We start from the raw sequence: 22,961 nt of genomic DNA on the forward strand, positions 1-22,961 counted from the left end.
CATACACACTACCACACAATACCACACACACTACCACACACACTACCACACACACTACCACACACATTACCATACACACTACCACACACTGCCATACACACTACCACACACGACCACACACACACGCTACCATGCACACTACCATACACACCACCACACAATACCACACAATACCACACACACTACCACACACACTACCACACACATTACCATACACACTACCACACAATACCACACACACTACCACACACACTACCACACACACTACCACACACATTACCATACACTCTACCACACACTGCCATACACACTACCACACACGACCACACACACACACGCTACCATGCACACTACCATACACACCACCACACAATACCACACAATACCACACACACTACCACACACACTACCACACACATTACCATACACACTACCACACAATACCACACACACTACCACACACATTACCATACACACTACCACACACTGCCATACACACTACCACACACGACCACACACACACGCTACCATGCACACTACCATACACACCACCACACAATACCACACAATACACAGGAGGTTGGTGGCACCTTTACTGTGGAGGACGGGCTTGTTGTAATGGCTGGAGTGGAATAGTTGGAATGGTGTCAAATACATCAAATACATCAAACACATGGAAACCATGTGCCATCCATGTGCCATTCCAATGTGTGTTCAAGACATTATTATGAGCCTTCCTCACAGCAGCCTGCTGTGATACATTACCTTACACTACCATATACTAACATGAACAAACATACAGCATTCATCTTGAAGGAGGCTGAACACACTGAGAGGATTCGCCACTCATATTCATATGTCTTCCTGTTAATGTTTTATACTTGTTCTAGTGTTAAGGCATGTGCATTCTCACTTTGTTCTTGTTCATGTCTCTTTCAGAAAAGGTTGTTGTCTAAGAAAGTGGTTGTGTTTCTAATTACGGTTGAGGAATTTTCCAGAAAACTCTGAAAAGATGAATGATAAAAATAGAGCTGTTTTAATGCAAAAGCCTGAATCTTTGTCAGTCACGTAGGGTTGATCCTGACTTGAGATAGATGTGTAATATGAGCTTGTGCATCATACATACGTTGGTGTGTGAAATCTCAGCAAAATTTTTCAGTACAGGGATCTCAAGTTAGAATTCAATCAAAAATATGCATTTGAAAGGGATACAGTGCCTTGCAAAAGTATTCATCCCCCTTGGCATTTTTCCTATTTTGTTGCATTAAAACCTGTAATTTAAATTTATTTGGATTTCATGTAATGTACATACACAGAATAGTCCAAATTGGTAAAGTGAAATTAACATTTTCTTTCTAAAAAATACAACAAAAAACGGAAATTGATGCGTGCATATGTGTTCCCCCCTTTGCTATGAAGCCCCTAAATAAGATCTTACATCCCACAGAGCACCATTAAATCCATTCTTAAAATATTTAAAGAATATGGCACCACAACAAACCTGCCAAGAGAGGGCCACTCACCAAAACTCACGGACCAGGCAAAGAGGGCATTAATCAGAGAGGCAACAAAGAGACCAAAGATAACCCTGAAGGAGCTGCAAAGCTCCACTGCGGAGTATCTGTAGTATCTGTCCATAGGACCACTTTAAACCGTACACTCCACAGAGTTGGGCTTTGCGGAAGAGTGGCCATGAAAAAGCCATCGCTTGAAGAAAAAAATAATCAAACATGTTTGGTGTTCGTCAAAAGGCATGTGTGAGACTCCCCAAACATATGGAAGATGGTACTCTGGTCAGATGAGACTAAAATGTAGCTTTTTGGCCTTAAAGGAAAACGCTATGTATAGCGCAAACCCAACAACTCTCATCATCCGAGAACACCATCCCCACAGTGAAGCATGGTGGTGGAAGCATCATGCTGTGGGGATGTTTTTCAGAGGCAGGGACTGGGAAACTGGTTAGATTTGAAGGAATGATGGATGGCGCTAAATACAGTGAAATTCTTGAGGGAAACCTGTTTCAGTCATCCAGAGATTTGAGACTGGGATGGACGTTCACCTTCCAGCAGGACATTGACCCTAAGCATACTGCTAAAGCAACACTTGAGTTGTTTAAGGGAAAACACAAAGCCCAGATCTCAATCCAATTGAGAATCTGTGGTATCACTTTAAGATTGCTGTACACCAGCGGAACCTATCCAACTTGAAGGAGCTGGAGCAGTTTTGCCTTGAAGGATGGGCAAAAATACCACTGTCTAGATGTGCCAAGCTTATAAAGACGTACCCCAGGAGTCTTGCATAGTTATGCACGCTCAAGTTTTCTGTTTTTTTTGGTCATATTTCGTTTGTTTCACAATAAAAAATATTTTGCGTGTTCAAAGTGGTAGAAATGTTGTGTAAATAAAATGATACAAGCCCCCATTTTAATTCCAGGTTGTATGGCAACAAAATCTTTTATTTCTTTCTATTTAAAATTAGTCCTGAGCTGTACATTTGTGATATTATCATATTATGCTTTCGGCTTTGCTCTGAAATGTTTGCTACTCTCTCAAATGGGTTTCATCCATAATGGCCCTCAAGTTTTACCTTGTTTTTAAAAATCTATTCTTGTTAACGTCAGATTATGCAATGCCTTTTTTAAATTCTAAGTTTTCTTGCAAGGAAAGAAAATATGCTTGTTTAAAATATGATTATTGTGTACCATGGTTATAGACATCAACAGGATAGGCCTAATAGGCACTACTGTCCATTAGGAATGCATTGGCAACTTCAATGCCAACTCTAGAATATGAACTGCAAGAACTAAAAATGACCAGCAGAGAGCAGCATTTCATCACAAGAGAGAGCAGACAAGACCTAGATGCAAAAACATGAACCATACCGCCTCCTAGAGGTCAACTGTAAGAAGTGATAGCATATCTGCAACGAACTAAGAAGACATTCATGTGATTATCAGTCTCATTTTTTAATCAGGAACTATTACAGTTGGAGTCATCTTTACAATGCCTTTGTCAAGCATTCCCTTTCTCAGTGTAAAGAACGCAACATGTTTGAGTTACATTAGTGCAGTGGTGGAAAAAGTACCCAATTGTCATACTTGAGTAAAAGTAAAGATACATTAATAGAAAATGACTCAAGTAGCAGTAAAAGTCATCCAGTAAAATACTACTTGAGTAAAAGTCTACAAGTATTCAATATACTTAATTATTAAAAGTAGATGTAATTGAGATACACTTTTGCTGTTGTCCAAATACTTATTTTCCACCATAATTTGCAAATAAATTCATAAAAAATCCTACAATGGGATTTTTGGGATTTTTTTTCTCATTTTGTCTGTCGTAGTTGAAGTGTACCTATGATGAAAATTACAGGCCTCTCTCATCTTTTTAAGTGGGAGAACTTGCACAATTGGTGGCTGACTAAATACTTTTTTTGCCCCACTGTATATCTGATTTGTATGGACCAACATCACATGCACACCAGCACTCAATGTGCACAAGGAGCAGCTCGAGCAACGACACCATCAACACCTCATCCAAAAACATTTTGATGAATATAAAATGTTATGTTGTGATGAAAATGATCTGCCTCAGTGACAATTATTTGAATAATTCAATGGATGTTTTGTGCACAAAGGTGATGACATAAGTGTCTTATTAGGAATTTTCAAATCTAACTTCTCTATGTGGCCGTCTACGGGAATTGTCTTTCTGGGCTGGGCATCAGTACCGAAGCGAAACTGTAGAAGCAGTAGAAACTGTACTTCTAAACCGAAACCCTTGGAAAAAACCCTTGACGAACACCAAAACCAACAAAAACATCACAAAATGTCATCATAATATATTCAGCAACTGTTCCGAACTGTTTTGGATGGGATGCATGCAGACGACTTTACACCTATCCAATCGTGTCAGACCCACACAACTAACTAGGGGATAGGGGGCGACTGACTGTAGGATTGGGGCATGCCACTCAAATTTCAATCACTTATGAACTCCCCTTCCTCAGGGCGGAGCTAGATAGCATTTGTGTCCAATCAGCATGTGGGAATCTGGCTGTGTGTGTGCATATTCATGAGCAGTAGCATTGTTTGTCCAATGAGATTGTGGGAACCTGTCTATGGGGACACATTATTCATGAGGCAGCGGTGTGTACAAGTGTTTCTCAGTGTGTGTGTGTGTCTTGGTGTGTTTGTGTTTGTGTCTCCATGTATGTGTGTGTGTGTGAGGGGCTTTCGGGAGCTCCTGTGTTCACTGGGGCAGGCTGTAGGGCTGCGTTACACCTCTCTCTCATTCCATCTCTCCCTCCATCCAACCATTCCTCTACACCACTTTTACTGGGTGGAATCTTCGGGGCTGCGCACATAGCCCCCATCCCCCTTTGGATTCCCTAACGTTTCTGTCCCGGCTTGAAGGAGAAGACAGGGGAGAGCGGGAGAAAGCAAGAGAAGAGAGGATTTAGTGCTGAGGAGAGAGAGAGGGAGAGGAGAGAGGGATCATGACTGGACTCTCGGCTGTGTTGAAGAGCTGGGTCGCCCTGCAGACTCTGTGCCTGGCTCTGGCCCAAGTGGTGAGTGGAGTGGACAGGGGAGGTTAGGGGTGTACCCAGGCTGGGTTGCTTCTGGCTGGGATATGGTGGGATAGAAGTCCCCTTGGAGAGAGGGACTAGTGGTGAAGGTAGATGGGGACTACTGTGCTTGGTTTTGTTGTCACACTGGCTAGTTGTGGTTGGAAAAATACATTTTGGAATTGGGTTGTTTCAGAAAAGTGAATGACCTCAATCTTGTTTCAGGGCTTGAGTGTATCATCATAGTCATAACATTGTTGTAATGATGAGTCTAGAGCTGCATGAAGATCAGTTGTGTAGTGTGTGTATTTGTGTGTGTTGTGTGATGTGGCATTGTACATACATATATAGTGTATCTTCCTGCCATGGACTATGTGCCTTGATTCTGTGGATGACGTTTCTACCTGAATACAGAGGAAGAATTGGAATGTCTCCTTTATTCCTGAAGAGCAGTTGGAGGGGAGACAAAACCATTTCAAATGGTGTCAAAAAGGAGATTCAGGACAGAGTCATCAAGGGAGAGCGGCACTTACACTGGAATTCAGCTGACACACACACACACACACACACACACACACACACACACACACACACACACACACACACACACACACACACACACACACACACACACACACACACACACACACACACACACACACACACACACACACACACACACACACAGGCCGTGTATTCAAGACACCCATGTGCCTTTACTGCGAAGCCCCTATTCAAACAAACACACACACACACACACACACAACACACACACACACACACACACACACACACACACACACACACACACACACACACACACACACACACACACACACACACACACACACACACACACACACACACACACACACACACACACACACACACACACACACACACACACACACACACACACACACACACACACATGCGCACACAGAAACACAGACACACAGAGAATGACTGACCTGAAGATGCCCTCCACCAAATCACACCTACGTGCTATCCAACAGAAAGTTACCAGTGGATCTGTCTGAACAAACAGGACCATTGTATTGAATTCCCAACCTTATTTCTAAATGATTGGGAGAATTCTGGAATACATCTCCACACAGTATGAGGATTCTGTGTTGTGACTGGATAAGACAATCGATTCAAGGAACTGCATTTCCAAAGGAAGGGGAAGGGATGGGGGGAGTGCTTTGGTAAACATCTTTCCTCCCCCTACCTACTACCTTAGATTAATTGGTGACAAATATTTTTGTTTTCGTTTCGATGTAGAACCCTTTCCACAGAGGTTCTGCAAGGAAGCCAAAAGCGTTCTACTTGGAACTTAAAAGGGTTTTAGCTGGAGCCTAAAATGGTTCTCCAATGGGGACAGCCGAAGAACCCTTTTGGAACCCTTTTTTCTAAGACTGTATTTTTGGAACAATGTAAGAAATGTAATAAAATTATCCAGAGCTCATGAAAAGAAATATGACTGATGAATGAGGTTTTTTTTTTCATATAGAAATGTAAAAAATCTCACATCCTGTAAGAAGTATATTGCTTCCAAAATGGGTGTAATAGGTGTTCTACCTGGAACCAAATAGGGTTCACAAAGGGTTCTACTATGAGGACAGCCGAACAACCCTTTTAGGTTGGAAGAGTGTAGGCTACCAGTGGTATTGGATTTGTATTGGCCTTACATGCTTTATCAAAATGTGATGGGTATGGGGGATGTTTCTCGGTGATTCATTCACTTCAAGTTTATGATGCATTTGTCTTATTTCTAGGATTGTATTCACATGAAATATGACATTTAAGTGTAGCTTTTAATTCCCACTTGATCATGTGTCATTGTCTCATGTGATGTTGCTGTGCCTCATTTATCAATTAGGACTATCCAAACATTGGTTCAAAAAAGCATCTGGTTCAAAACTAGTCATATCTCCATTATCAAAACTAGTCATGTCTCCATTATCAAAAGGCTTACAATAAAATGACACACACAATCCCAAAATGTGTGAAATGTTTTACTGCATTACAGTTATCTCACATGTTCTTTATAGTATGAAAATAATATGTATCCAACTGGATGAATACCAAAAAGTGATACATTCTAAGGCCAGGTAATTATCTACAAAACCTCTGCACACTTCTAAACGCTCCATTTTGTTTTCATTTTTTCCAGAGCGGTCCTCCAGGACCTCAGGGCTATCCCGGCCTGCCTGGGCCCTCTGGTACCCCCGGGTCCGACGGCATTGATGTGAGTATTACCTCCGCTTCGCCCTGAGCCAACAGGTTGTCACAAAGACGGGCATTGTACCCAATAGAGCGCTCTGAGGTAGTACAGCGGTTACACCACCAGAGGGCGGACGGAATGAAAACACAGCGGAACAAAAGAGCTCTGTTTCCCACAGCGAGAGAGGTTTTTGAGTTGGGGGCTTTACCTCCGTCCAGAGGGAAAGGTTCGGGATCATATCGCAGTGATGTGATACCTTTGAGGTATTCTCAGTCTAAACAAAACCATGTTCTGAAAACATGTTGAGAATACAGAATTACACCATGAGTGGACAAAGGAAGAAACTAATGGTGAGGCCTGTATGATCCAAAACGATTGTGATGTTACAAGTTAGGCATGCTTTAATCCAATGCAATTAGTTGAAGAGCCATTTCACCCCTAAAGCCAGGTAAATCTACTGTTAAAGATAATGCTTGGGATTATGTCAATTCCCTCAGTCAGTTGGACATTCCCTATCTAACGAATGGAAGGCTATGGACTGGCAGGTTGATGTTTGATGTGAACATGGATCCTCTCTTGTGGGCTGGAACTTGGAATAGCTTTTGAGGGCTCCGGGGTCAGATATTTATCTGCTATGGTATGTGATGTCACCAAAGGGTGGGCTGTAATAAGAGTGCTGTGAAACACAATTCTGGACAACTGTAGATGCCGGGCTGCATTTCATTCCAAAAAGGTTGTTCCATCCCATCTGCCCTTGTTCACTCTCCTTTGCAGACCTGAGTGGACTAGGGTAGGTGTCAGCAATAGCTCCAACTAGTTTCTGCTATATATACCTATCCAGTCCTTTCATGATTGGAAAGTTCCCTCACTCCACATTGAGGGCGGAGCAAACATGAGCTGTCAATCATGGCTGGATCTTTAAAAGAAAACATTTTCCCCCTCATCGCCACCTGTGACAAAATTACCCTTGCAGATCTGTATGGAACTGGATAGGTGTATACGCAATAGGTTGATGTCACTACTAGATACTATGCATCTCAGTGGTCTAAAGTGGCTTCCTCTCCTTATCTGATCTTTCTTATTCCTGATCTGAAAAACTGGCTAAATGAAAGCAATATTGAGGGCGGGTTACACTTTATTTTAACGGTCCTCTATAAACCATTTATAAGGCATTTACAAAACAATTGCACACCATTTACAAAACATTTGCACACCATTTAGGGTTAGGTTAGGGTTATGTAAAGGTTAGGGTTAGGGTTAGGGTTATGTAAAGGTTAGGGTTAGGTTAGGGTTATGTAAAGGTTAGGGTTAGGGTTAGGGTTAGGGTTATGTAAAGGTTAGGGTTAGGTTAGGGTTATGTAAAGGTTAGGGTTAGGGTTAGGGTTATGTAAAGGTTAGGGTTAGGGTTAGGGTTAGGGTTATGTAAAGGTTAGGGTTAGGTTAGGGTTATGTAAAGGTTAGGGTTAGGTTAGGGTTATGTAAAGGTTAGGGTTATGTAAGGGTTATGTAAAAGGTTAGGGTTAGGGTTAGGGTTAGGTTAGGGTTATGTAAAGGTTAGGGTTAGGTTAGGGTTAGGGTTAGGGTTAGGTTAGGGTTATGTAAAGGTTAGGGTTAGGTTAGGGTTAGGGTTAGGTTAGGGTTATGTAAAGGTTAGGGTTAGGTTAGGGTTAGGGTTAGGGTTAGGTTAGGGTTATGTAAAGGTTAGGGTTAGGTTAGGGTTAGGGTTAGGGTTAGGGTTAGGTTAGGGTTATGTAAAGGTTAGGTTAGGTTAGGGTTAGGGTTAGGGTTAGGTTAGGGTTATGTAAAGGTTAGGTTAGGGTTAGGGTTAGGGTTAGGGTTAGGTTAGGGTTATGTAAAGGTTAGGGTTAGGGTTAGGGTTAGGGTTAGGTTAGGGTTAGGGTTATGTAAAGGTTAGGTTAGGGTTAGGGTTAGGGTTAGGGTTAGGTTAGGTTAGGGTTATGTAAAGGTTAGGGTTAGGTTAGGGTTAGGGTTAGGGTTAGGTTAGGGTTATGTAAAGGTTAGGGTTAGGTTAGGGTTAGGGTTAGGGTTAGGTTAGGGTTATGTAAAGGTTAGGGTTAGGTGAGGGTTAGGGTTAGGGTTAGGGTTAGGTTAGGGTTATGTAAAGGTTAGGGTTAGGGTTAGGGTTAAATAACACTTTAGATTAGGGACTGCAAAAATACTTTACTTATGATTTGTAAATAGTTGATAAATGTGGGAGTAATGAGTAATATAAAAGTGTTACTAGGGAGCCTACCAGGAATTAACTTTCACTTGTCCAGAATTTACAGGAAAAGTCTGTTCAGATTGAGGAAAGGAGATAAGGTAAGGAAGTCACTGTTCGGTATTGAGATATAGCCATAGTCTTCTGTTTGGGTCAGGGGAGGGTCCACCAATCCTTCCAGATCAACAAGGGGCTGTCATCAAGGAATTCTATGTCAAGGACTTCGTAATCTACTTAAACTGACTTTCATGTCATCAATCTCAGAAAGTAGTGAACATACAATACCAATTGTTAATATCATGTCTTTTTTTCTTGTTCCTCTCTCTCTTCACAGGGGGAGAAAGGACCTCCTGGTCCTCCTGGCCCAACAGTAAGTTACTGTATATGCATGTGTGTGTGTGTGTGTGTGTGTGTGTGTGTGTGTGTGTGTGTGTGTGTGTGTGTGTGTGTGTGTGTGTGTGTGTGTGTGTGTGTGTGTGTGTGTGTGTGTGTGTGTGTGTGTGTGTGTGTGTGTGCATGCATATTCAAGGGTGTTTCTTTGTGTGTGTGTGCGTTTGTGTGCATGTTCAATAGTGTTTGTGTGAGTGTGTGCACTTTACACTGACAATATCTCTGATGTGTGTGTTTGTATACCTGACTATGGCTGTGTCTCTGTTCTCAGGGCTTGAAGGGGGAGCCAGGTGAACCTGGTCCAGGTGGAGCTCCAGGGGAGAATGGCATTGACGTAAGTCTCCTGTCAATCAGCTGCTAAGTGTGTCTGTAAGAGACTGACAGCAAGACAAAGAAAATGTGAAGAGAGAGAGAGAGAGAGAGAGAGAGAGAGAGAGAGAGAGAGAGAGAGAGAAAAATGTATGAATTTGTGAGGGAAAAGAGAGTGCGAGAGAGAAAGAGAGAGATAAAGGGATGAATTTGTGGGGAGAAAGAGAGAGAGAGAAAGAGAGTGAGAAATAGAAAATAGAGACAATGTTTGTGTGTTTGTGTAAACCTGTAGAAGTGAAAAGCATTGATGTAAATCCTGATGCATTGATGTACTGTAACCTAGCTAGATAGACTGAGTTTCATGTTGTTATGAAGGTGGCTGTTTTCAGGAAACTGCTTCTCTCTAAATAAGGTAACGGAAACACACTCTGCTGGTCTCACAGTCACATGCTGAGAAACATTCCACAGGGATTTACCCTGTAATCCGGCCCGGAATCTCAATCCTAGTTTTCCTGCTGATTACCTGGAAGTGTCAAATCCAATCAGACTACTGATAGTCTCAGTGCTGTAATGGGAATTCAGGTCACATGTATAGTAGATGTCACAATCCCCAGGCTCTGGCAGGCACTAAAGGTGCAATCTGTCACCTTCATTTGAAAGTGCTGCCCCTGCACTTGTTTGTAAACTGTGGGGTGAGTCCTGAAAAAAGTAGCAGGCTGTTCAATAAAAGTTTAGCATTAGAAGAGACAGAAGTCACCTTACAGTGCTGTGTTATTAGAGCACATAATGAATACAAACCAATCTTATATTTACGACAACCTCATTATTGAAGTCCAGAACTAAAGTAACACTCTATTGGTGATCCAAACCGATCTTACTCACTGAACACATCGCTCTATCTCTCTACGTCTCCAGGGTTTGATTGGAGCAAAGGGAGATCGGGGTCCTGTCGGGAACCCTGGACCTAAGGTAAGGACCATGGTGGGAGTCTACATTGGATGCAAACTATGAGAGAATAAACCCTCATGTTGTTGTTGTTGTTTATTGTTGTTTTCTACAGGGCCAGCCTGGGCCTGGTGGTGAACCTGGACCCACTGTAAGTACTAACGGACTCAACAGAACCTGAACACTGTTCAGTACAGACTACATATAGCCTGAACACTACAAATCCACTGGAACTAACCCTCCGTCATCAGTAGGGCCCAGAGTTTTACCCGAACACATGACTTAACTAGGATTACAGAGGTATGGGGGAGACCCTAGTCAGAGGGGTTACATAACACTTGCATAACAGCTTTTAGCAGCTGACTGATTTACTATAACTAGTCTCATCCAACAGCCGTGTACAGTGGGTCCAATACCTCTGATACAGGGTCAGATATTGGTTCATCCCGCTAATGTTTTGGAGTCAAGGTAATCTGATCCTAGATCTGTGGTTAATGCAGGTTGAGTAAGACTACATGTAGTTACAGTAAAGCACACTAGATGGTGCTGTGTAGCTATATTTGACAGACGACTAGAAAGACTGTACTGTATTGACAGAGTGGAGTTAATGATATGCTCGGATGAAGCATTGAATTCAATGAATTCCATTACTTATTTTGACACATTAAACATTGAACACACATTGATTGCTTTCTCTACGTTTGGGTTAGATTGATGAACACAGTCTGTCTAGTGTTCTGTCTCTGTAGACACATCTGCTCTTAATTCAATTAAAATAAGATAATTGTTGAAACAAATCATACATGAGTTATTATGCACATTTGTTTGTGATTATATGATTACAAAGACTTAACTAATCTAATCACAGACTTAACTAATCTCTCATTCCCCTTTCCCATTCTCTCTCTCTCTCTCTCTCTCTCTCTCTCTGTGTGTAGGGACCCGGACTGCCTGGGCTCGCTGTAAGTAGCTATTTGTTAATTATATCCCTATAATTAAAGACTTCCTCCCAAAAAAATAACTAGTCAGACACTACATATTACATTCTGAGCTGAATTACATTGGCAGTGTATCCTCTTCTGGAACTAGTCAGACACTACATATTACATTCTGAACTGAATTACATTGGCATTGTATCCTCTTCTGGAACTAGTCAGACACTACATATTACATTCTGAACTGAATTACATTGGCAGTGTATCCTCTTCTGGAACTAGTCAGACACTACATATTACATTCTGAACTGAATTACATTGGCAGTGTATCCTCTTCTGCCAGATGGATGAAGATCCCCATCTTTTTCTCTTCCTCTTTGTCTTTAGGGAGCCCCGGGCCCAATCGGCCTCCCCGGTAAAATTGGACAGACTGGATCTCAGGTAAGACCCTTACCATTGTTGTCTTATGTCAGATAGCATACGTTACAGAATCTGTTAGCTACTCTTTATCTTCATAATTTAATTCCCACCATCCTCTTGCTCCCTCTTCTCTCAGGGCATATTGGGAGCATCTGGACCTCCAGGAATTCCAGGACCCCCAGGAAAACCAGTAAGTTTACACCTAGAACCAGCAAGAAACCAGTAAATAAACATGTAGTACAAGTAAAAACCAGCAAGTACTAACCTAGTAATAATAACCAGTAACTTAAAACCTGTAGGAAACCAGTAAGATGTTGTGGGCTGTAATAAGTCATAAATAAAACCTGTTGGAAACCAGTAAGATGTTGTGGGTTGTAATAAGTCATAAATAAAACCTGTAGGAAACCAGTAAGATGATGTGGGCTGTAATAAGTCATAAATAAAACCTGTAGGAAACCAGTAAGATGTTGTGGGTTGTAATAAGTCATAAATAAAACCTGTAGGAAACCAGTAAGATGATGTGGGTTGTAATAAGTCATAAATAAAACCTGTAGGAAACCAGTAAGATGTTGTGGGCTGCAATAAGTCATAAATAAAACCTGTAGGAAACCAGTAAGATGTTGTGGGCTGTAATAAGTCATAAATAAAACCTGTAGGAAACCAGTAAGATGATGTGGGCTGCAATAAGTCATAAATAAAACCTGTAGGAAACCAGTAAGATGATGTGGGCTGTAATAAGTCATAAATAAAACCTGTAGGAAACCAGTAAGATGATGTGGGTTGTAATAAGTCATAAATAAAACCTGTAGGAAACCAGTAAGATGTTGTGGGCTGCAATAAGTCATAAATAAAACCTGTAGGAAACCAGTAAGATGATGTGGGCTGTAATAAGTCATAAATAAAACCCTTAGGAAACCAGTAAGATGTTGTGGGTTGTAATAAGTCATAAATAAAACCCTTAGGAAACCAGTAAGATGATGTGGGCTGTAATAAGTCATAAATAAAACCTGTAGGAAACCAGTAAGATGTTGTGGGCTGTAATAAGTCATAAATAAAACCCTTAGGAAACCAGTAAGAAGATGTGGGCTGTAATAAGTCACAAATAAAACCTGTTGGAAACCAGTAAGATGTTGTGGGCTGTAATAAGTCATAAATAAAACCCTTAGGAAACCAGTAAGATGATGTGGGTTGTAATAAGTCATAAATAAAACCTGTAGGAAACCAGTAAGATGTTGTGGGCTGTAATAAGTCATAAATAAAACCTGTAGGAAACCAGTAAGAAGATGTGGGCTGTAATAAGTCACAAATAAAACCTGTTGGAAACCAGTAAGATGTTGTGGGTTGTAATAAGTCACAAATAAAACCTGTTGGAAACCAGTAAGATGTTGTGGGCTGTAATAAGTCATAAATAAAACCTGTAGGAAACCAGTAAGATGTTGTGGGCTGTAATAAGTCATAAATAAAACCCTTAGGAAACCAGTAAGATGATGTGGGTTGTAATAAGTCATAAATAAAAGCTGTAGGAAACCAGTAAGATGATGTGGGTTGTAATAAGTCATAAATAAAAGCTGTAGGAAACCAGTAAGATGATGTGGGCTGCAATAAGTCATAAATAAAAGCTGTAGGAAACCAGTAAGATGTTGTGGGCTGTAATAAGTCATAAATAAAACCCTTAGGAAACCAGTAAGATGTTGTGGGCTGTAATAAGTCATAAATAAAACCTGTAGGAAACCAGTAAGATGTTGTGGGCTGTAATAAGTCATAAATAAAACCTGTAGGAAACCAGTAAGATGTTGTGGGCTGTAATAAGTCATAAATAAAACCCTTAGGAAACCAGTAAGATGTTGTGGGTTGTAATAAGTCATAAATAAAACCTGTAGGAAACCAGTAAGATGTTGTGGGCTGTAATAAGTCATAAATAAAACCTGTAGGAAACCAGTAAGAAGATGTGGGCTGTAATAAGTCACAAATAAAACCTGTTGGAAACCAGTAAGATGTTGTGGGTTGTAATAAGTCACAAATAAAACCTGTTGGAAACCAGTAAGATGTTGTGGGCTGTAATAAGTCATAAATAAAACCTGTAGGAAACCAGTAAGATGTTGTGGGCTGTAATAAGTCATAAATAAAAGCTGTAGGAAACCAGTAAGATGTTGTGGGCTGTAATAAGTCATAAATAAAAGCTGTAGGAAACCAGTAAGATGATGTGGGTTGTAATAAGTCATAAATAAAAGCTGTAGGAAACCAGTAAGATGATGTGGGCTGCAATAAGTCATAAATAAAAGCTGTAGGAAACCAGTAAGATGTTGTGGGCTGTAATAAGTCATAAATAAAACCCTTAGGAAACCAGTAAGATGTTGTGGGTTGTAATAAGTCACAAATAAAACCTGTTGGAAACCAGTAAGATGTTGTGGGCTGTAATAAGTCATAAATAAAACCTGTAGGAAACCAGTAAGATGTTGTGGGCTGTAATAAGTCATAAATAAAACCCTTAGGAAACCAGTAAGATGATGTGGGTTGTAATAAGTCATAAATAAAACCTGTAGGAAACCAGTAAGATGTTGTGGGCTGTAATAAGTCATAAATAAAAGCTGTAGGAAACCAGTAAGATGTTGTGGGCTGTAATAAGTCATAAATAAAACCTGTAGGAAACCAGTAAGATGTTGTGGGCTGTAATAAGTCATAAATAAAAGCTGTAGGAAACCAGTAAGATGTTGTGGGCTGTAATAAGTCATAAATAAAAGCTGTAGGAAACCAGTAAGATGTTGTGGGCTGCAATAAGTCATAAATAAAAGCTGTAGGAAACCAGTAAGATGTTGTGGGCTGTAATAAGTCATAAATAAAACCTGTAGGAAACCAGTAAGATGATGTGGGCTGTAATAAGTCATAAATAAAACCTGTAGGAAACCAGTAAGATGATGTGGGTTGTAATAAGTCATAAATAAAACCTGTAGGAAACCAGTAAGATGATGTGGGCTGTAATAAGTCATAAATAAAACCTGTAGGAAACCAGTAAGATGATGTGGGTTGTAATAAGTCATAAATAAAACCTGTAGGAAACCAGTAAGATGATGTGGGCTGTAATAAGTCATAAATAAAACCTGTAGGAAACCAGTAAGATGTTGTGGGCTGCAATAAGTCAAAAATATAACTTGTAAGAAACCAAGAACTTAACGCATAAGAAAAACATTGTTCCAGAGATAACCCCGTAATCCCAGTCCAGATGACCAGTACATTCTCACCAGTAAGTGTACCAGTACGCTCCCCAGAGCAGCTCAATGAAGCATAATTGTACACAGAGCTGTGTGTGTCTCTTAGCTCCCCAGTTCTTCTACAATGTACACAGTGAGTGATTTCAGGTGTGGAGCAGCCTCACAGAGAGTGATGCTCCCAGCCATGGGGAGTCTATTTGTCTTGGTTTACTGGTGTTGCAGAGTAAATAAAGTCCCATTAGATCTGGCTCCCCTGTCTCATCTCACTGCTCCCTGCATACCTCAGCTGAGGGGGGCCATGTTGTACTGAAACTCAGGATACACACAGTCAGAACAGCTGCCTCAGCACTGTCTTAAACAATGATCTCCTTAGTCTTCATCTCTCTCTTTCTCTCTCTCTCTCGTTATCTCTCTCTTTCTCTCTCTCTCTCGTTATCTCTCTCTTTCTCTCTCTCTCTCGTTATCTCTCTCTTTCTCTCTCTCTCTCGTTATCTCTCTCTTTCTTTCTCTCTCTCTCTCTCTCTCTCCCACTTCATCTGTCTTCTGTCTTCTTTGCATATTTCTCTGTTCAAACATATATTTTTGTCACTCTCTCTTTCTCTAGGGACCTCCAGGGAAGTTCTTGGGAGGAGAGGAAGGCAGCGCAGACTTCCAGGTAAGATCCCTCTGTATCTGTTCTATTCCACTGTATCTGTTCTACCCCACTGTATCTGTTCTATCCTACTGTATCTGTTCTATTCAATTGTGTCTGTTCTACCCCACTGTATCTGTTCTATTCCACTGTATCTGTTCTATTCCACTGTATCTGTTCTATTCCACTGTATCTGTTCTACACCACTGTATCTGTTCTACCCCACTGTATATGTTCTATCCTACTGTATCTGTTCTATTCAATTGTATCTGTTCTACCCCACTGTATCTGTTCTATTCCACTGTATCTGTTCTATTCCACTGTATCTGTTCTACACCACTGTATCTGTTCTACCCCACTGTATATGTTCTATCCTACTGTATCTGTTCTATCCAACTATATCTGTTCTATTCCACTGTACCTGTTCTACCCCACTGTACCTGTTCTACCCCACTGTATCTGTTCTACTCCACTGTATCTGTTCTATCCTACTGTATCTGTTCTATTCCACTGTATCTGTTCTATTCCACTGTATCTGTTCTACACCACTGTATCTGTTCTACCCCACTGTATCTGTTCTATCCTACTGTATCTGTTCTATCCAACTATATCTGTTCTACCCCACTGTACCTGTTCTACCCCACTGTACCTGTTCTACCCCACTGTATCTGTTCTACTCCACTGTATCTGTTCTATTCCACTGCATCTGTTCTACCCCACTGTATCTGTTCTACCCCATTGTATCTGTTCTATCCTACTGTATCTGTTCTATCCTACTGTATCTGTCTACCCCACTGTATCTGTTCTATTCCACTGTATCTGTTCTACCCCACTGTATCTGTTCTACCCCACTGTATCTGTTCTACCCCACTGTATATGTTCTATCCTACTGTATCTGTTCTACCCCACTGTATCTGTTCTATTCCACTGTAACTGTTAAATTCCACTGTATCTGTTCTACCCCACTGCATCTGTTCTATTCCACTGTATCTGTTCTAACCCATTGTATCTGTTCTATTCAACTGTATCTGTTCTACCCCACTGTATCTGTTCTATTCAACTGTATCTGTTCTACCCCACTGTATCTGTTCTATTCCACTGTATGTGTTCTATTCCACTGTATCTGTTCTATTCGACGGTATCTGTTCTACCCCACTGTACATGTTCTACCCCACTGTATCTGTTCTACCCCACTGTACCTGTTCTACCCCACTGTATCTGTTCTACCCCACTGTACCTGTTCTACCTCACTGTATCTGTTCTAACCCACTGTATCTGTTCTACCCCACTGTATCTGTTCTACCCCATTGTATCTGTTCTACCCCACTGTACCTGTTCTACCCCACTGTACCTGTTCTACCTCACTGTATCTGTTCTACCCCACTGTATCTGTTCTACCCCACTGTATCTGTTCTACCCCACTGTATCTGTTCTACCCCACTGTATCTGTTCTATCCTACTGTATCTGTTCTATTCAATTGTATCTGTTCTACCCCACTGTATCTGTTCTATTCCACTGTATCTGTTCTATTCCACTGTATCTGTTCTATTCCACTGTATCTGTTCTATTCCACTGCATCTGTTCTACCCTACTGTATCTGTTCTACCCCATTGTATCTGTTCTATCCTACTGTATCTGTTCTATCCTACTGTATCTGTCTACCCCACTGTATCTGTTCTATTCCACTGTATCTGTTCTACCCCACTGTATCTGTTCTACCCCACTGTATCTGTTCTACCCCACTGTATATGTTCTATCCTACTGTATCTGTTCTATTCAACTGTATCTGTTCTACCCCACTGTATCTGTTCTATTCCACTGTATCTGTTCTACCCCACTGTATCTGTTCTACCCCACTGTATATGTTCTATCCTACTGTATCTGTTCTACCCCACTGTATCTGTTCTATTCCACTGTATCTGTTAAATTCCACTGTACCTGTTCTACCCCACTGCATCTGTTCTATTCCACTGTATCTGTTCTAACCCATTGTATCTGTTCTATTCAACTGTATCTGTTCTACCCCACTGTATCTGTTCTATTCAACTGTATCTGTTCTACCCCACTGTATCTGTTCTATTCCACTGTATGTGTTCTATTCCACTGTATCTGTTCTATTCCACGGTATCTGTTCTACCCCACTGTACATGTTCTACCCCACTGTATCTGTTCTACCCCACTGTACCTGTTCTACCCCACTGTATCTGTTCTACCCCACTGTACCTGTTCTACCTCACTGTATCTGTTCTAACCCACTGTATCTGTTCTACCCCACTGTATCTGTTCTACCCCATTGTATCTGTTCTACCCCACTGTACCTGTTCTACCCCACTGTACCTGTTCTACCTCACTGTATCTGTTCTATTCCACTGCATCTGTTCTACCCCACTGTATCTGTTCTACCCCACTGTACCTGTTCTACCCCACTGTATCTGTTCTACCCCACTGTATCTGTTCTACCCCACTGTATCTGTTCTACCCCACTGTACCTGTTCTACCCCACTGTACCTGTTCTACTCCACTGTACCTGTTCTACTAAACTGGCAAGTTCCTGGCAATCTATTCATGGTGTAGCCTCTATACAGTATATAGACAGAGAGCTTTCTGGTTTGGTGGCACTAAACCATACAGAAAAAGTACAAGTCCTAAGCCAAGTCCTATACTGAGTGCCCAACAAAGGGGAGCTGGTTATAGGGGAGCTGGTTATAGGGGAGGGGATTGTGTGATAGTGTCAGCTCTAGAGACAGGAGGAACTAGAGTCCTCTAGAGTCCTCATCAATTCCTCTCTCCTTTTTTCTCCTCCTCCCTCGCTCTCATTAGAGAAGGGTCCTGTCACAGAAGATTCACACTCTTTCTCTCATAAACTATCTCTCTCCAACCGTCTATCTCTCTTTCTCTCCCTCTCTCTTCTTTCATCTGACACCGAAAGAGGATTCACAGCCTCCCTCAATCCCCTCTCACTCCCTTCATCCATGCATCCCCCGCACCCTCCCACCCCCTCTCTTCATCCATGTCCCTCATACTGTAGTGTTGCTTTGTTCACTTTTGGCCGAGGAGGAGATTCAATTATACTTAGACTTGTGACTCTGGTGTTCTCCTCACTCTTCCTCCCCCCCATAGACTCTTAGAAAAAAACATTTTGGGTTCCAGGTAGAACCCTTTTTTGGTGCAAAAATTGACCCTTTTGCTGTACCTTCCGTCCTCTCTTTCTCTCTCTCAACCTATTTCTCTCTCTCTCTCTCTCTCTCTCTCTCTCTCTCTCTCTCTCTCTCTCTCTCTCTCTCTCTCTCTCTCTCTCTCTCTCTCTCTCTCTCTCTCTCTCGCTCTATCTCTCTCTCTCGCTCTCTCTCTCTCGGTCTTTCTCTCTACAGTGTCCAATCAACTGCCCAGCAGGGCCTAAGGGTCCCCAGGGACTGCAGGGGGTCAAGGTAAGTGAGTCATCATCGGGGGGAAAAAAATCAAAATAAGGATATTCTGTATTCTGTTTACAGTATTCCTGTCAGTGCTGCTGTCATTTATTGGCTGAATAATTAGTTCATTGATTTAAACATCTATTTGTATTTATTAGCGATCCCCATTAGCTGTTGCCAAGGCAGCAGCTACTCTTCTTGGGGTCCAAACATTACATTAAAACAAAAGATAAAACAGTCCATAATGTAACATTATTACACCACTACATATCTACAATACAAAATGTAATATCACCATACAACAATATTACAAGGTATGTGTGTGTAGAGTGCGTGTGCTAGCTTTTGTGTGTGTCTGTACCTTTGTGTGTGTCTCTTCACAGTCCCCACTGTTACATAAGGTGTATTCTTATTTGTTTTTAAATCTGATGCTACTGCTTGCATCAGTTACCTGATGTGGAATAGAGTTCCATGTAGTCATGGCTCTATGTAGTACTGTGCGCCTCCCATAGTCTGTTCTGGATTTGGCATGTCTTGTGGGGTATGCATGGACATCTATTAGAGTGATAAGGATGTTATAACAGTAAACTAACTTAATATTCTCTTTTAGGGACACAAAGGTCGTGCTGGTGTGCTGGGAGAGCCTGGTAGCATTGGGAAACTGGTGAGTCTTATCGAGTCTGTCTATCTGTTTATTGACATCCCAGCGTTTCTGTGTTTTGTGGGTCTCTGGCTAATTATTGACACCTGCAAAGCGCATCCACAACAAAGTTTAATAGGTTACAGATGCACAGTAACACACACACACACACACACACACACACACACACACACACACACACACACACACACACACACACACACACACACACACACACACACACACACACACACACACACACACACACACACACACACACACACACACACACACACACACACCAGTAGAAGAAGCAGGTTTAGCGCTAATGAAGCCCCCTGAGGCACATGACTGGCACTAATCTGGGTGAGATTAGTCAGGCCTGGCCCGGGCAGCCAGGCAGCACGCAGTGAGCTCAGATGAAAGGGATGGTTGAGAGCCAGGTACATGTGGAGTGGATAAGAGAGTAGGAGTTAGAGCGGCCTACTCAGCCTGGTGCTTTAAGCAGAGCTAATGAGCCCCCAGTGGGACCTGAGACACTCCTCCAGAGTAGGAAGGTTTAGCACCTGATCTGCACTCTGTCTGTCTCAGTCTGGCACTGCACTGCTGATCACTGCTCAGTGACTGAGTCAGAGGCACTAACATGAACACACACAGAGAACACTTCATTCTGCTGACCGGTTCCAGTTAGCTTCTATTTACTAAGGAGTTATGTGGTAGAGATAATCAGCTGGCACCATAACATACAGGAAACACTCTGAGATGTTATTGTCACACTTTTCATTTCTATTGCTCTCCTTCTCTCTCTCTCTCTCTCTCTCTCTCTCTCTCTCTCTCTCTCAGGGTACGAAGGGAGAGGTCGGTGTCTCTGGGGAACAGGGAATCCCAGGACCCCCGGTAATGACCTTCATCTACCTATGACTGAACTTAGATACACAATGTTTATTTTGTTTTATATCTATATTTTTTACCCCTTTTTCTCCCCAATTTCGTGGTATCCAATTAGTAGTTAAAGTCTTGTCTCATCGCTGCAACTCCCGTACGGACTCAGGAGAGGTGAAGGTCGAGAGCCGTGCGTCCTCCAAAACACAACCCAACCAAGCCGCACTCCTTTTTGACACAATGCCCACTTAACCCGGAAGCCAGCTGCACCAATGTGTCAGAGGAAACACCGTAAACCTGGCGACCATGTCGGCGTGCACTGTGCCCAGCCCGCCACAGGAGTCGCTAGTGCACAATGGGACAAGGACATCCCTGCCGGCCAAACCCTCCCATAACCCGGACGACCCTGGGCCAATTGTGCGCCGCCCCATGGGTCTTCCGGTCGCGACTGACTGCGACAAAGCCTGGCCTCGAACCCAGAATCTCTAGTGGCACAGCTAGCACTGCGATGTATAGATACACAATGTTATGAAAACATTATAGTACAGCAATATGGTCAGAGCCCAGACGTTGTGAGAATGAAATACAGATATGATGCCACTTTTACATATGCAACATCGACACAATGTCCTTTATTTCAACTCTCTTTCTCTCCATGTCAGGGTCCTATGGGATTGAGGGGTTACCCTGGAATGATGGGCCCCAAGGGAGAGGTGGTAAGTTACAACACAACTCTCTACCTCACTCCCTCCATCCACCACACTTTGCACTCCTCCACCTCATATGGAGTGAATCCCAAACTCTCTCTCTCTCCCTGTCTTTTTCCCCCTCCCCCTTCTTTCTCTCTCTCTGGGTGTTGTCTGGGGCCACTGTTCCTCCATCTATAGTTAATGATCCAGGAGAGCCGTCCATCTTAGCATTAGCTGTGTTAGCCAAGTTAGCGCCCAGGCTCAGCTAGGTGCCAAGCAGAATGGCTGTTTGTGTATCTCATATTTGTGAAAAGTATTAATCGCTACCTGATAATCATCCTTTTATCACAGTGGTTAGCATGTTAGTGCTCATTAGCATGTACATAGATACTGAAGGAGATACATAAATATAAATAAGAGTCGAAACATACAAGCCATTTATTACTATGCATGACCATTAATCTACTTCCTGAAATACCAATGAGCACTCATTATCATTTCCTGTACCTTGCAGGGACCTCGTGGTTACAAGGGCATCAACGGACCAGTTGGCCAACCTGGACCCCCAGTAAGTATCTAGGTCTTGGAAACTGGTATTTCCAATTGTGAGTTGATGGGTTTAATTGATAAATCTGATCAGAAGTGTTTGTCTCTCCCCGGTAGGGTGAGGAGGGACCCCAGGGACCACCTGGAGAGGCTGGGAAGAAAGGAGATTTGGTGAGTGTTTTATCTGCCAGCTATCCAGTTTTTCATCAGTGTCTAACTTACTCACACGGATGAGGATGATGATAATAATCATGATGTTGATGAAGATTATGATAATAATCTTTTCTACAGGGTGGCCGAGGTATCAAGGGCCCACATGGAGCCGTTGGCAAGAAGGGAGAGAACGTGAGTGAACACCCTGACTTCACTCGTCTATTTAATATTCTAGTCTGGTGTCTACTATTACTACAATGTAACACAGTATACTGTTCATATTCTAGTCTGGTATCTACTATTACTACAATGTAGCACAGTCTACTGTTCATATTCTAGTCTGGTATCTACTATTACTACAATGTAACACAGTCTACTGTTCATATTGTGGTCTGGTATCTACTATTACTACAATGTAACACAGTCTACTGTTCATATTCTAGTCTGGTATCTACTATTACTACAATGTAACACAGTCTACTGTTCATATTCTAGTCTGGTATCTACTATTACTACAATGTAATACAGTCTAGTGTTCATATTCTAGTCTGGTATCTACTATTACTACAATGTAATACAGTCTACTGTTCATATTCTAGTTTGGTATCTACTATTACTACAATGTAACACAGTCTACTGTTCATATTCTAGTCTGGTATCTACTATTACTACAATGTAACACAGTCTACTGTTCATACTCTAGTCTGGTATCTACTATTACTACAATGTAATACAGTCTACTGTTCATATTCTAGTCTGGTATCTACTATTACTACAATGTAACACA

At 41.8% G+C, this 22,961-nt stretch overlaps 1 protein-coding gene across 1 annotated transcript in view; it reads left to right on the forward strand.

Moving 5' to 3' along the window:
* Positions 1-4,230: 4,230 nt before the first annotated feature.
* Positions 4,231-22,961, forward strand: part of LOC112264428 (collagen alpha-2(IX) chain) — a 26,114-nt gene continuing 7,383 nt past the window's right edge. Inside the window, exons 1-17 of the mRNA XM_042295281.1 lie at positions 4,231-4,569; positions 6,743-6,817; positions 9,349-9,384; positions 9,676-9,738; positions 10,629-10,682; positions 10,774-10,809; positions 11,597-11,620; positions 11,981-12,034; positions 12,150-12,203; positions 15,827-15,877; positions 19,226-19,282; positions 19,875-19,928; positions 20,748-20,801; positions 21,449-21,502; positions 21,990-22,043; positions 22,139-22,192; positions 22,313-22,366. Of these exons, the coding sequence (XP_042151215.1) occupies positions 4,498-4,569; positions 6,743-6,817; positions 9,349-9,384; positions 9,676-9,738; positions 10,629-10,682; positions 10,774-10,809; positions 11,597-11,620; positions 11,981-12,034; positions 12,150-12,203; positions 15,827-15,877; positions 19,226-19,282; positions 19,875-19,928; positions 20,748-20,801; positions 21,449-21,502; positions 21,990-22,043; positions 22,139-22,192; positions 22,313-22,366 (900 nt within the window). The 5' untranslated portion in view covers positions 4,231-4,497. The remainder of the gene's footprint in view (positions 4,570-6,742; positions 6,818-9,348; positions 9,385-9,675; positions 9,739-10,628; positions 10,683-10,773; positions 10,810-11,596; positions 11,621-11,980; positions 12,035-12,149; positions 12,204-15,826; positions 15,878-19,225; positions 19,283-19,874; positions 19,929-20,747; positions 20,802-21,448; positions 21,503-21,989; positions 22,044-22,138; positions 22,193-22,312; positions 22,367-22,961) is intronic.

The sequence above is a fragment of the Oncorhynchus tshawytscha genome, linkage group LG13 (assembly GCF_018296145.1).
Source record: "Oncorhynchus tshawytscha isolate Ot180627B linkage group LG13, Otsh_v2.0, whole genome shotgun sequence".
Lineage (NCBI taxonomy): Eukaryota > Metazoa > Chordata > Actinopteri > Salmoniformes > Salmonidae > Oncorhynchus > Oncorhynchus tshawytscha.